Genomic DNA, 12,692 nt, shown 5'->3' with positions numbered 1-12,692 from the left:
AAAATAAGACAATAAAAAGCACAGTTATCAGAGTTAAACCACAGCAGCACCAAACTCTGCCATGTCTTTTCTTTTTCTCCCACTAGCGCTTCTCATTAAAGAGAGTGGAGCCTGGTCTTACAACACCTCCACGGAAGCTATGACTTATGATGAGGCCAGTGCTTATTGCCAGCAAAGGTACACGCATCTGGTTGCAATTCAAAACAAAGAAGAGATTGAGTACCTAAACTCCATATTGAGCTATTCACCAAGTTATTACTGGATTGGAATCAGAAAAGTCAACAATGTGTGGGTCTGGGTAGGAACCCAGAAACCTCTGACGGAAGAAGCCAAGAACTGGGCTCCAGGTGAACCCAACAATAGGCAAAAAGATGAGGACTGCGTGGAGATCTACATCAAGAGAGACAAAGATGTGGGCATGTGGAATGACGAGCGGTGCAGCAAGAAGAAGCTTGCCCTGTGCTACACAGGTAGGGAGTTTGCGGCCGCAGTGGGAGGTAGTTTCAGTGTGTGGGCATCTTGGCAAATTTATGGCATGCAAAAATTGCTCTCTATTGTGATCATTTAATGTTCTAAAAGATTCTGTTTAACCGCTAAAGTTTCTCTCTTTTGAATGTGGGCAAGAAAATGTGGGTATGTGTATATATGTATGTATATATGTATATACACACACACATATATACACACACACATATGTGTGTGTGTGTATATAAAATGTATCTAAATACTGTAGGCAAATATGTAGTTCTTTACATTGCATACACACAATACATATTTTAATTACTTGTTTATTGTGGTAGGGAAACTGTCTTCAGAGTTTGTGAAGAAGTAAATTTTCTATGGTAGGTGCCAGCCACAGCTTACATTAGCATCAAGGTTTAGGATAGGTGGGCCTGAAGCTCAGATTTGGAACTTCGTAAAACACTTCAGTTAAAGTCTATGGCACTCTGTAGCACTGCTGATGTCTCCGTTGCACACTGTTGATTCTAAAATCAAAGGCACTCAGTATAAGCACAGCAATAGTCCTCCTCATCACGCTTTGTGTTTTCTGCAGCTGCCTGCACCAATACCTCCTGCAGTGGCCACGGTGAATGTGTAGAGACCATCAATAATTACACTTGCAAGTGTGACCCTGGCTTCAGTGGACTCGAGTGTGAGCAAAGTAAGTCTGGTTCTCACCTCTTTCTTCACTTGAGATGGTAGCACGATCTCATGTCCTAGCTGGCATTAGAGTCAGGTCTGCATGCCTTCCCTTCCCTGGTGCAGATGGTGTCATATGGTGATCGTGAGTTGAGACTATGAAGTCAGACCCTACTGGGTTTGAGTCCTAGATTCACCAGTTGTTTATTATGGCACCTTGACAAGATAGTTTAACTCTCTAGGTCACAGTTTTCTCATTGTAAAATGAGGATAATAGTGTGAACTTTATAGGCTCATGGTTACATAGTGCCTGGCTCACAGGATACATTCAATAAACTGTAGTTCTGTGTCCCTGCAAGGAACAGGTGCTCACATCATCTAGGTGGTAACAAGACGTTGCAGTAGAAATGAGTGAGTTACAGAGTCCAGGGTATCTTGGTTCATGCTCTGGCTCTGTAATGACTAGCTGTGTCGCATGGAGCAAGTCGATTGAATGAAATGAGGTCTCAGTTCCTAAATTTGTAAATTAAGAGAGTTAGATTAGCTTCTCTCCAAAATTTCTTAGCACAGCATTGTGCAGTAGAGCTTTTTGTGATAATGGAAATGTTCCATAGCTGTGCTGTCCAGTGTGTAGCTACGAGCCACATGTGGTTATTAAGTACTTGAAATGTGGCTGGTGACACTGAGGAACTGAATTTTAAATATCATTTGATTTCAACGAATTCAAGTTTAAATTTGAGTAGCCACACATAGATAGCTGCTACTATATTAGACAGTGCAGCATTGGAGTTTTAAAATTTGTGATGTATTCTAGTACTTAAATTTGAAATATAGGTTTGTGGATGGTTCTCATCCTGGGTGGAAGCTTACCTTAGTATTTTTAGTAGTTGTGAGAAAAGTAACAAGAAATTTGTTGTAAGTTTGCGTGTTTGTTCATATAATTTGAACAGTTCTGAGGTAAACACAGTTACACTACTCTCCCCATATCACTCAATATTTCTTCTTTATGGTGGTCGTCACTGCTCTTTTGTTGTTGTTGTTATAGATCAATGTTTTCTTGAATAAAAGAAAAGGGTACAATTACAGTCAATTTTACATATTCCATTAGAAATTTTATAAATTTTTAAACTAAAAAACAAACAAACAAACAAAAAACTGTAGTTCTAGTTTCCAGTGTTCTTCTCTGTTAAAGGTGAGAGATGAGCAGAACTGATTTGGGTTTCTTTTTCAGTTGTGAACTGTACAGCCCTGGAATCCCCGGAGCATGGAAGCCTGGCTTGCAGTCACCCACTGGGAAACTTCAGCTACAGTTCTTCCTGCTCTGTCAGCTGTGATAGGGGCTACCTGCCAAGCAGCGTGGAGACCACGCAGTGTATGTCCTCTGGAGAATGGAGTGCTCCTGTTCCAGCCTGCAAGGGTAAATCCCTCTCAGAATGCACAGAACGTTCTCTAACTCATCCCTCATTGCTTCTGTTTTTTAATCCAACTTACAACATTTTCAAAACTTCAGGGAAAGTTTTCTTTCGTTTTTGTTTTTAATACAACTTGTTCTCTCAGCCAATGTATATTGCCAGCCCAGTACCTGCCTGGGTTGAAAGAGGTTTTTTTATTCTCTGCTTGAAACGGGTATTTCTGAGGCTCTGGTGATTTGTAAGAGAGATCACAAAACAGTAAAGCTCTAGAAATCTCAGTGGCTTTCTCATCTTCTTTCCCTGTTTAACTTTTCCATGCCATGGGACTAACTTAAGACCATGATAGTCAAGCAGTCTTAGTATCTCTTTTTCTCTCTTAATTTTATCTTTCTGAACCAGAGGCCAAAAGAAAAAAAAAAAACAACAACAACAACAAAAAACAGTTCTTCATGTTCTGATGGGCTAAAATAAATGAATAGCCTATGTATGTCAGTACTGGTCATAACTCCTAATCTGGAATCTTTTTAAAAAAATTTTTTTAGCTCACGTAAATGATAACATAGATTAGAGACCACTCAGCATAGGCAAAGTGAAAATCAGACAAGACAGAATATCCATGAAAAAGAATAAAAGCTTTTATTCTGGCTGTGCATGTCCCTAAGAATTGACATAGGACTTTGGGATCTACAGGACTTTGGGATCTACCCGACTTTGGGATCTACCCTTTGAAGGCAGCTTCCTCACTCTGTTATGCACCCAGCTCAATAGGAAGTGAAAAGATCACTCTTCTGTAAAATTCATGGTGCTCTTTCAAATCCCCAGTGGTTGAGTGTGATGCTGTGACAAATCCAGCCAATGGGTTTGTGGAATGTTTCCAAAACCCTGGAAGTTTCCCATGGAACACAACCTGTACATTTGACTGTGAAGAAGGATTTGAACTAATGGGAGCCCAGAGCCTTCAGTGTACCTCATCTGGGAATTGGGACAACGAGAAGCCAACGTGTAAAGGTAGTTGCTCCACATGGAGACTTACTGTTAACATTCTTTTCCTAAACCCATACTGGAAATGGGCAAGCTAATTCTAGGCCCTGCTAATATCAATGGGTATATTTGTTACAGCCGTGACATGCAGGGCCATCCGCCAGCCTCAGAATGGCTCTGTGAGGTGCAGCCATTCCCCTGCTGGAGAGTTCACCTTCAAATCATCCTGCAACTTCACCTGTGAAGAAGGCTTCATGTTGCAGGGAGCAGCCCAGGTTGAATGCACCACTCAAGGGCAGTGGACACAGCAAGTCCCAGTTTGCGAAGGTAAGCTTAAGATCCTTTGATTTATACTTTCTTAAAGAACAACCATCTTCAAACTTGGACAGTGAAAAAAAAAAAAAAAAACGAATACCCACTTAAACTATAGAAATCAGATTTGATGAGCAACACTCATATCTTTGAGATTCATTTAAAAGAACTAATGTTTGGCCAGGGAAAGGATCATATGTGTTAAGAATGAATCTTTTGCTGGCTTATTTTTACCGTGATGTGCTAATATAACTTTATAGACATTAGGATGGAATAGACAGAATTCTTAATCTAAAGGAATCTTATTAGAAAATCCAGAAAGCGGAATAATGAGAACATGATTTGAATATAAAACTCTCATCACATCTGTCTTCTGAAATGGCTCATAATTAGCAGTGAGGAGACTGTTTCAAGCACAGGGTCAGCTACAGAGATAGTATTGATACATATATAAGCAGTAAACTTTAATTCACTTTTAAGTGAGAGCAAGGATATTGAAAACAAGCAGTTTTTACTATCAGGCACTGGCCTTCTCCTAGCCAAAGCCAGCACAGAATGATTTCCAGTAGCAAAACATTATAACACAAAAACCAAACTGCAAAACAGACAAATTTTATAGGGGTGCTTTCTTCTCTTCCTTTTTGGCACCAACTATAAACATCCACGACCCATATGTTGTCCTCGGACTGTGTGAAATCTTTGCCTTGACCATAATTTATTTTGTATGTTAGAAGAACAGTGCTCAGGAACTAATGTTCTGGTTAATTAGTCTTTTAATTAGTGCCATGATCAGTGAGGGGGCTGAAATTCAAAGAAAACAGCCATCTTCCCACTTGTCCAGGGAATTATAAAGAATCTTCAGTTCTCCAAGTGTTGCTTGAATGAACTGGGTGCACTCAACAAATGCCAAGTACTCTCTAGTTCCACTGCAATATTTTCTGACCATCATTTTGATGTCTCAGCTTTCCAGTGCACAGCCTTGTCCAACCCCGAGCGCGGCTACATGAATTGTCTTCCTAGCGCTTCTGGCAGTTTCCGTAATGGGTCCAGCTGTGAGTTTTCCTGTGAGCAGGGATTTGTGTTGAAGGGATCCAAAAGGCTCCAATGTGGCCCCACAGGGGAGTGGGACAATGAGAAGCCCACATGTGAAGGTATAGTCTTTGTTTTTATTTTATTTTAAGATAAAAAACTATTCAAGAGCTTAGGAACTTGGTTACCTTGGGAAATGTATTGCTGGAGATGCAAACAAATTTCTGAAGTGCTCTCTCATGTGTTCCAGCTGTGAGATGTGATGCTGTCCACCAGCCCCAGAGGGGCTTGGTGAGGTGTGCTCATTCTCCTATTGGAGAATTCACCTACAAGTCCTCTTGTGCCTTCAGCTGTGAGGAAGGATTTGAATTACATGGATCAACTCAACTTGAGTGCACATCTCAGGGACAATGGACAGAAGAGGTTCCTTCCTGCCAAGGTAGAATTGAGTGCAGACTTTTTTAGGGTAGAGGTCAAATACTTCCTAAGTTTCTGAACCTGGATTGCCCCAAGGGGTTTGATCCTAATTTCCTAAACGCTGAAAACTAAGTAGTGCTTATACGTTACATTTATTTTTGACTTTTAAGCAAGTTTTAGAAATTTTCCAGTAGATTTTTCTGAAACTCTACCTGTGTACCTAATATTTGCAGTGGTAAAATGTTCAAGCCTGGCAGTTCTGGAAAAGATCAACATGAGCTGCAGTGGGGAGCCCGTGTTTGGCACTGTGTGCAACTTTGCATGTCCTGAAGGATGGAGGCTCAATGGCTCTGCAGCAATGACATGTGGTGCCACAGGACACTGGTCTGGGATGCTGCCTACCTGTGAAGGTGATGCACTGATTGATGGTGGTTGTCTGGGGATTAAAGAGAAAAAGGGAGAGCTATCTTGTTACAGTAATCAACTATCCATTATATCCAAACCAGAAAGGTCGCCCAGGTTGACAAGTTGTGAATATTAAGTTGTATGGGGATAGAGAAAAAACAGAAGTTGCATGTTGATGAAATAGGTAGAATTCTGACAACTGGAGAAAGGAGACAGAGAGAGGAGAGGAGAAAGGGGGAAATGGAAAATAAGAGGGAGTGAGAGCAAGAGAGCAAGCAAGTGCAGTGTTTACTAACCAAGGTGTGGTGTGGTATTGTGAACGAGCTTGGCAAGTTAGAGTTCTGCCTGCCAATGGTAGAAATAGCTTCAAAGGTGGCTTGGAGCAGATCTCAAAGGCCTTTAATGCCACATCTCTGCTTCTTGTATTAAACTAGATAGTTCTTCTGCTCCTAGTAATGAACGTACAGAAAAAAGGCCAACGGGACAGGACAGAGAGACTTTAATGTCAGTTCCTCCTCATGACATTTCTTCCTCTCTTGTTTCCTTAGCTCCCACTGAGTCCAACACTCCCTTGGTAGCTGGACTTTCTGCTGCTGGACTCTCCCTCCTGACATTAGCTCCATTTCTCCTCTGGCTTCGGAAATGGTTTCGGAAAGGTGAGGAAGTTTATGAATGTTCTTCAAAAATGATTTTGAAAATACATTTCTTTCTCATTGATAAGTCATGGTCTTGCTTACTAATTTAAACAATAATTAGAATCTGGATAAACACTAATAAATGCAGTATAATTAAGCAGAAGTCTTAAGAAAAGAGTTAGTAGTACAACTCAGTGTGGGAAGAGTTTTAGGAAATAAAAATGTTAGTTATGCCTAATATTGTACAACTCCAGGGGGTGCTACTCATGCTGAATTATACGATGCCTCCAGGAATTGTGCAATGAGACTGCCATGATGAACGCTCTCAGGAAAATGGATAAAATTCTTCCTAAGGAGATTTATTTGGAGTGCAGGCTTAAAATTGGGAGTATCTCATAAAGAATATGCAAGCACATCTGACTACACTCATTGTTTGTTTGGCTTGCATGTTTAAGAGTACTTAAAACATTTTTGAGTTAAGTTCTGATATTTACAAAAAGGAAATCTCACGTTTAAATTCAGACTTTGGACTTCTCATGAAAAATTGGGAGCTGAATCAGGCAAGATGACCCTGTAGCTATTTGCTGGCATTAGGAAGCTGCTATGCCCTTTGGATGGCTGTGCACTTTGCATTTTACCCTAGATGCCACCGAGCCATGCTTGTGCTCTGATTATTACAGAGGCCCTGAAGCATCGAGTTTGCAACCTTTGATGAATTAAGTCACATTGTATCTGGATTTAATATATCCTTAAAAGTCGTTTAGTCTGAATTAATGGTTGTTTGTCTTTTCTTTTGCAGCAAAGAAATTTGTTCCTGCCAGGTAAGTTGCATTCTTATACAAAGCATGCCATTGAACATTCCACACATTTTTCTCTCTTCATGTTGGAAGACAGTGCTTTACCTAGTGTTCTCATGTATTCCACAGCAGCTGCCAAAGTCTTGAATCAGATGGAAGCTACCAAAAGCCTTCTTACATCCTTTAAGTTCAAAAGAATCAGGTAAGACTTGTAACTCACAAATGGTTATGAGAGAGGTATCTTCTCTACGTGCTCTGTTTCTCTTTGAACCCTCCAAACTTGCCAATATCTTAGGGAGGGAGCAGGGGAGAAATCATCACCTGGGTATTGTTCTGCAAAGTTGTTTCATTTTTTTATAGAAGGAGAGGAAAGAAACTGAGATCTAGCTTTATTGTGTAATTTCATTTATGATAGGTAATAGTAATGAAGATAGCTGACCCTTACATCGCACTTACTATATTCTAGGAACTTTTCTAAGCTAGGAACTCTGAGATATGGGCTGTTCCTATATTTCTTATCTTTTCTTTTTCCTTTTTTTTTTTTTTTTTTTATTTTTGAGATGGAGTCTCATTCTGTTGCCCAGACTGGAGTGCAGTTGCATGATCTTGGCTCACTGCAACCTCCGCCTCCTGGGTTCAAGCGATTCTCCTGTCTCAGCCTCCCGAGTAGCTGGGATTACAGGTGCCTGCCACCACACCCAGATAATTTTTGTAGTTTTAGTAGAGACGGGGTTTCATCATGTTGGCCAGGCTGGTCTTGAACTCCTGGTCCACCTGCCTTGGCCTCCCAAAGTGCTGGGATTATAGGCGTGAGCCACCGGGACTAGCCTGTTGCTATATTTGTTATCACACAGATGAAGAAAATAAGACAGAGAGAAGTTAAGTAAATTGCCTGAAATCTCAAAGCTAGTAAGTGCTGTAGCCAGGATCCAAACTCAGGCAGTCTGGTTCTAAAATTTGTGTTCTTAACTACTCTGACCTGCTTTGAGAGAATTTGGAAGGGTCAAGTCCCTCTGAATACTTTTTTAAAAATTAAAATAACTTTTTTTGTGTGTGTGGTTTTAAGTTTGCAGAAAAATTGAGCAGAAAACACAAAGAGTTCCAACATATCTCCTCACCACCCCTCCAATTACGCCTGTTATTAGCATCTTATATTAGTGTTACAACTGGATGGGCCAACATTGATACATTATTATTCATTAATGTCCACAGGCTACAGTAGAATTCACTCTATGTTGTATATTCTGTAGGTTTTGACAGATGTATAATATGTATCCATCGTCACTGTCCTAACTGAATAGAATTCGATGTTCCTACATGGTCTATCCTAGTGAGAGTGTATACAGTAGTCTGTGTTAGAAGGTACATTTTGTTGTCATGATCAGTATGCAGAATATTAAGTGTTCTGATGACATGCATGTTTATATTTGCAGAAACACAGGTGCATCTGGAGAACTAGAGGGATACATTGAAGTTAACAGAGACAGATAACTCTCCTCGGGTCTCTGGCCCTTCTTGCCTACTATGCCAGATGTCTTTATGGCTGAAACCGCAACACCCACCACCACTTCAACAGATCAAAGTCCAGTGGGCAAGGTCAGCCTTCAACTGAAAAGACTCAGTGTTCTCTTTCCTATTCTCAGGATTAAGAGAGTGTTGGCTAATGAAGGGAAAGGATATTTTCTTCCAAGAAAAGGTGAAGAGACCAAGACTCCGAAATCTCAGAATTCCTTTTCTAACTCTCCCTTGCTCGCTATAAAATCTTGGCACAGAAACACAATATTTTGTGACTTTCTTTCTTTTGCCCTTCACAGTGTTTCGACAGCTGATTACACAGTTGCTGTCACAAGAATGAATAATAATTATCAAGAGTTTAGAGGAAAAAATGGCTTAAAATATTATAACTTAAAAAAATAACAGATGTTGAATGCCCACAGGCAAATGCATGGAGGGTTGTTAATGGTGCAAATCCTACTGAAGACTCTGTGTGAGGGTTGCTATGTACAGTTTAATCATTTTCATCCCTATGGGATTCAGTGTTTCTTAAAGAGTTCTTAAAGATTGTGATCTTTTTACTTGCATTGAATATATTATAATCTTCCATAATTCTTCATTCAATACAAGTGTTGTAGGGACTTAAAAAACTTGTAAATGTTGTAAACTATGATCTGGTAAAAGTTACTTATTCTAGATTACCCCCTCGTTGTTTATTAATAAATCATGTTACATTTGTTATAAATTTATTTCAAAAAGGGAAACTATTGTCCCCTAGCAAGGCATGATGTTAACCAGAATAAAGTTCTGAATGTTTTTACTACAGTTGTTTTTTGAAAACATGGTAGAATTGGAGAGTAAAAACTGAATGGAAGGTTTGTATATTGTCAGGTATTTTTTCAGAAATAAGGGATTTCCATGATGAAAAACTTCCACGAGGCCAAATGTTTGGAACTAATAAAAGCATAAGCGCAAACACACGAAGGTATAATTTTATGAATGTCTTTGTTGGAAAAGAATGCAGAAAGATGGATGTGCTTCGCATTCCTACAAAGATGTTTGTCAGATGTGATATGTAAACATAATTCTTGTACATTATGGACGATTTTAAATTCACAATAGAAACTCACCATGTAAAAGAGTCATCTGGTAGATTTTTAACGAATGAAGATGTCTAATAGTTATTCCCTATTTGTCTTCTTCTGTATGTTAGGGTGCTCTGGAAGAGAGGAATGCCTGTGTGAGCAAGCATTTATGTTTATTTATAAGCAGATTTAACAATTCCAAAGGAATCTCCAGTTTTCAGTTGATCACTGGCAATGAGAAATTCTCAGTCAGTAATTGCCAAAGCTGCTCTAGCCTTGTGGAGTGTGAGAATCAAAACTCTCCTACACTTCCATTAGCTTAGCATGTGTTGAAAAAAAAAGTTTCAGAGAAGTTCTGGCTGAACACTGGCAATGACAAAGCCAACAGTCAAAACAGAGATGTGATAAGGATCAGAACAGCAGAGGTTATTTTAAAGGGGCAGAAAAACTCTGGGAAATAAGAGAGAACAACTACTGTGATCAGGCTATGCATGGAATAAATTGTTATTTTCTTTGAAATTGTTTAAGTGTTGTAAATATTTATGTAAACTCCATTAGAAATTAGCTGTGTGAAATACCAATGTGGTTTGTGTTTGAGTTTTATTGAGAATTTTAAATTATAACTTAAAATATTTTATGATTTTTGAAGTATATATTTATTTAAGCTTATGTCAGACCTATTTGACATGACACTATAAAGGTTGACAATAAACATGCTTATGTTTATCTCTGTGTTAAGGCTCTTTCTTAAAAATTTTATTTAGATAAGACTCACATTCCATAAAATCCACCCTTTAAAAACGTATGTGATTGTACAGCTATCACCATTGTTTAACTCCAGAAGATTTCTATCACCCTGATAAAGCATTATTTCTCCGTGTGTCTGTGAGAGTATTTCTGAAGAGATTAGTATTTAATTGGTAGGCTAAGAGGATTGCCTTCACCAATGTGGGTGGTCATGATCCAACCCACTGAGGGCCTGTGTAGAGCAAACAGAGTGAATTCACTCTCTTTCTAAGCTGGGACACCCATCTTCTCCTGCCCTCCAACACTGGTGCTCTTGGTTCTAGGGCCTTTGGACTTTGAAGTATTCCACTGGCTTTCCTGGTTCTCAGCTTGTAGACAGCAGGCCAAGGGACTTCTCAGCTTCCATAATTGTGTGAGACAATTTCTATAAAAAAATACCACACCCCCACACCCCAACACACACACACACACACACACACACACCCCCTATTGGTTCTATTTCTCTGGAGAACTCCAACTAACACATGTCCCTTCATGAGAATTGGCTACTTAGACTAGGTCTCCTCTTTAATGCCCTCGTAACCCATATTTCTCTTCCTTCCTTTAACTGTAATAAATAACTATACATTATTACTTGCATAATTGTTTGTTTAATATCTGTCTTCCCCACTAAATTCTAAGTTCCTCAGGGGTAGAGAAAAATTACCTTGTTCATTGCTGTATTCTCAGAGTCTAGCACATTCTTGGTGCAGAGTGGACATCCAACAAATATTTATAGAATGAATAAATCAATGCATGGGTGAATGAATGCATATTTCGGCTCATAAGAAGAAGTAGAATCACTTTTCACAAATGGAATGAGTGGTCTCAGAGGGCTACAGTTTAAAACCCAGTTGTGTATCAACTGCCCCCTCTACTGCCAGTTTGCAATTTAATATCTCTATCTCTCAAATGTCCAGCAATTATTTCAATCCCCACATACAGAAATGGGGCTTGTAGGAATCATTGTGAGGACTAAAGATCAATAGAAATAAGAGGGAAAAAAATTTTTTAAAAAAGGAGGTGGAAAAATAGCACAAGAGGAAGTAATAAGAGAGAAAGAGGAAAGATACTAAAAGAAAAAATACTGAGGTACATAGAGTAAACAGTACAGATGCTACAGAAGGGAAACATCTAGTTTTGTATCCACTCACCTAAAACATCCACACAAGCGCTGGGCGTAGTGACTCTCACCTGTAATCCCAGCACTTTGGGTTGCAGAAGTGGGTGGATCACAGGGTCAGGAGACCAAGACCATCCTGGCCAACATGGCGAAACCCCATCTCTACTAAAAATACAAAAATTAGCTGGGCATAGTGGCGCGTGCCTGTAGTCCCAGCTACTCAGGAGGCTGAGGCAGGAGAATGGCTTGAGCCCGGGAGGCGGAGTTTGCAGTGAGCAGAGATCAGGCCACTGCACTCCAGCCTGGAGACAGAGCGAGACTCTGTCTCAGATAAAAAAAAAAAAAAAGCCACAAAAGCTTACATGCTCATGTGCACACACATACACACAGAGATATATTCCTAAATCCTAACCCACAGGTAATTTACCCTGAAGATAATGAAAATTAAGCTTCAGGGTTCATTATTTAGATGAACCTTTAAATTACAAGGGCCTGGGTCCTAAGAATGTATTTACGTGGTAATACATCTTTGTAAAATCTATAAAAGCAAGACGCTTTTACATTCCTTTTCTCAAAGAGAGACCTCAAATTATATAAACCTTGGACCCTGAAAAACTTCTGAATCTGTTCCTGAACCAACCCAAAATATTCTGATTCAGTAGGATTGGAAGCAAATGTTGTGTGTATGTTTTTTTGTTTTTTTAATGTTACCAAGTGATTTGGAGGCACAACCAGGTTTGGAAATTACTGAAAAAGGACTATAGGCTGATTAGTTTAATGAGTGCCTGATGTCTATGCGATATTTCTGGAGCTTTGCCTCTACTGATTGGGTCATATACCATATAACACTATGTAGTTTGGGAAAAGTGGACAATGGGTAACATTCACTTGCACATTGCAGTGATGATCACATCCCCCTCTGTGTTGAGTAATTAGTTATCTATCTGTATGTACTGGCTGTAGCAATGTAGTTCTTTTCAACAAGAAATCAAGAGAATTCAGACACAACATTCACAGTTGTAAATATCAAGAAAATAGAGTAAATTTGTTTAACAAACATCCAATTTTGGAAGCAA

General features: G+C 39.4%; 1 protein-coding gene across 1 annotated transcript in view; it reads left to right on the top strand.

Moving 5' to 3' along the window:
• Window positions 1-10,433, top strand: part of SELE (selectin E) — a 41,729-nt gene extending 31,296 nt beyond the window's left edge. Inside the window, exons 4-15 of the mRNA XM_011979953.1 lie at window positions 87-470; window positions 1,055-1,162; window positions 2,372-2,557; window positions 3,375-3,560; window positions 3,672-3,860; window positions 4,808-4,996; window positions 5,125-5,313; window positions 5,525-5,701; window positions 6,245-6,352; window positions 7,131-7,152; window positions 7,258-7,330; window positions 8,562-10,433. Of these exons, the coding sequence (XP_011835343.1) occupies window positions 87-470; window positions 1,055-1,162; window positions 2,372-2,557; window positions 3,375-3,560; window positions 3,672-3,860; window positions 4,808-4,996; window positions 5,125-5,313; window positions 5,525-5,701; window positions 6,245-6,352; window positions 7,131-7,152; window positions 7,258-7,315 (1,796 nt within the window). The 3' untranslated portion in view covers window positions 7,316-7,330; window positions 8,562-10,433. The remainder of the gene's footprint in view (window positions 1-86; window positions 471-1,054; window positions 1,163-2,371; window positions 2,558-3,374; window positions 3,561-3,671; window positions 3,861-4,807; window positions 4,997-5,124; window positions 5,314-5,524; window positions 5,702-6,244; window positions 6,353-7,130; window positions 7,153-7,257; window positions 7,331-8,561) is intronic.
• Window positions 10,434-12,692: the final 2,259 nt, after the last annotated feature.

Source organism: Mandrillus leucophaeus, unplaced genomic scaffold (genome assembly GCF_000951045.1).
Source record: "Mandrillus leucophaeus isolate KB7577 unplaced genomic scaffold, Mleu.le_1.0 Scaffold207, whole genome shotgun sequence".
In the NCBI taxonomy this organism is placed as follows: domain Eukaryota; kingdom Metazoa; phylum Chordata; class Mammalia; order Primates; family Cercopithecidae; genus Mandrillus; species Mandrillus leucophaeus.
The sequence above is the reverse complement of the archived record's forward strand: the minus strand, read 5'-3'. Positions and strand labels throughout refer to the sequence as shown.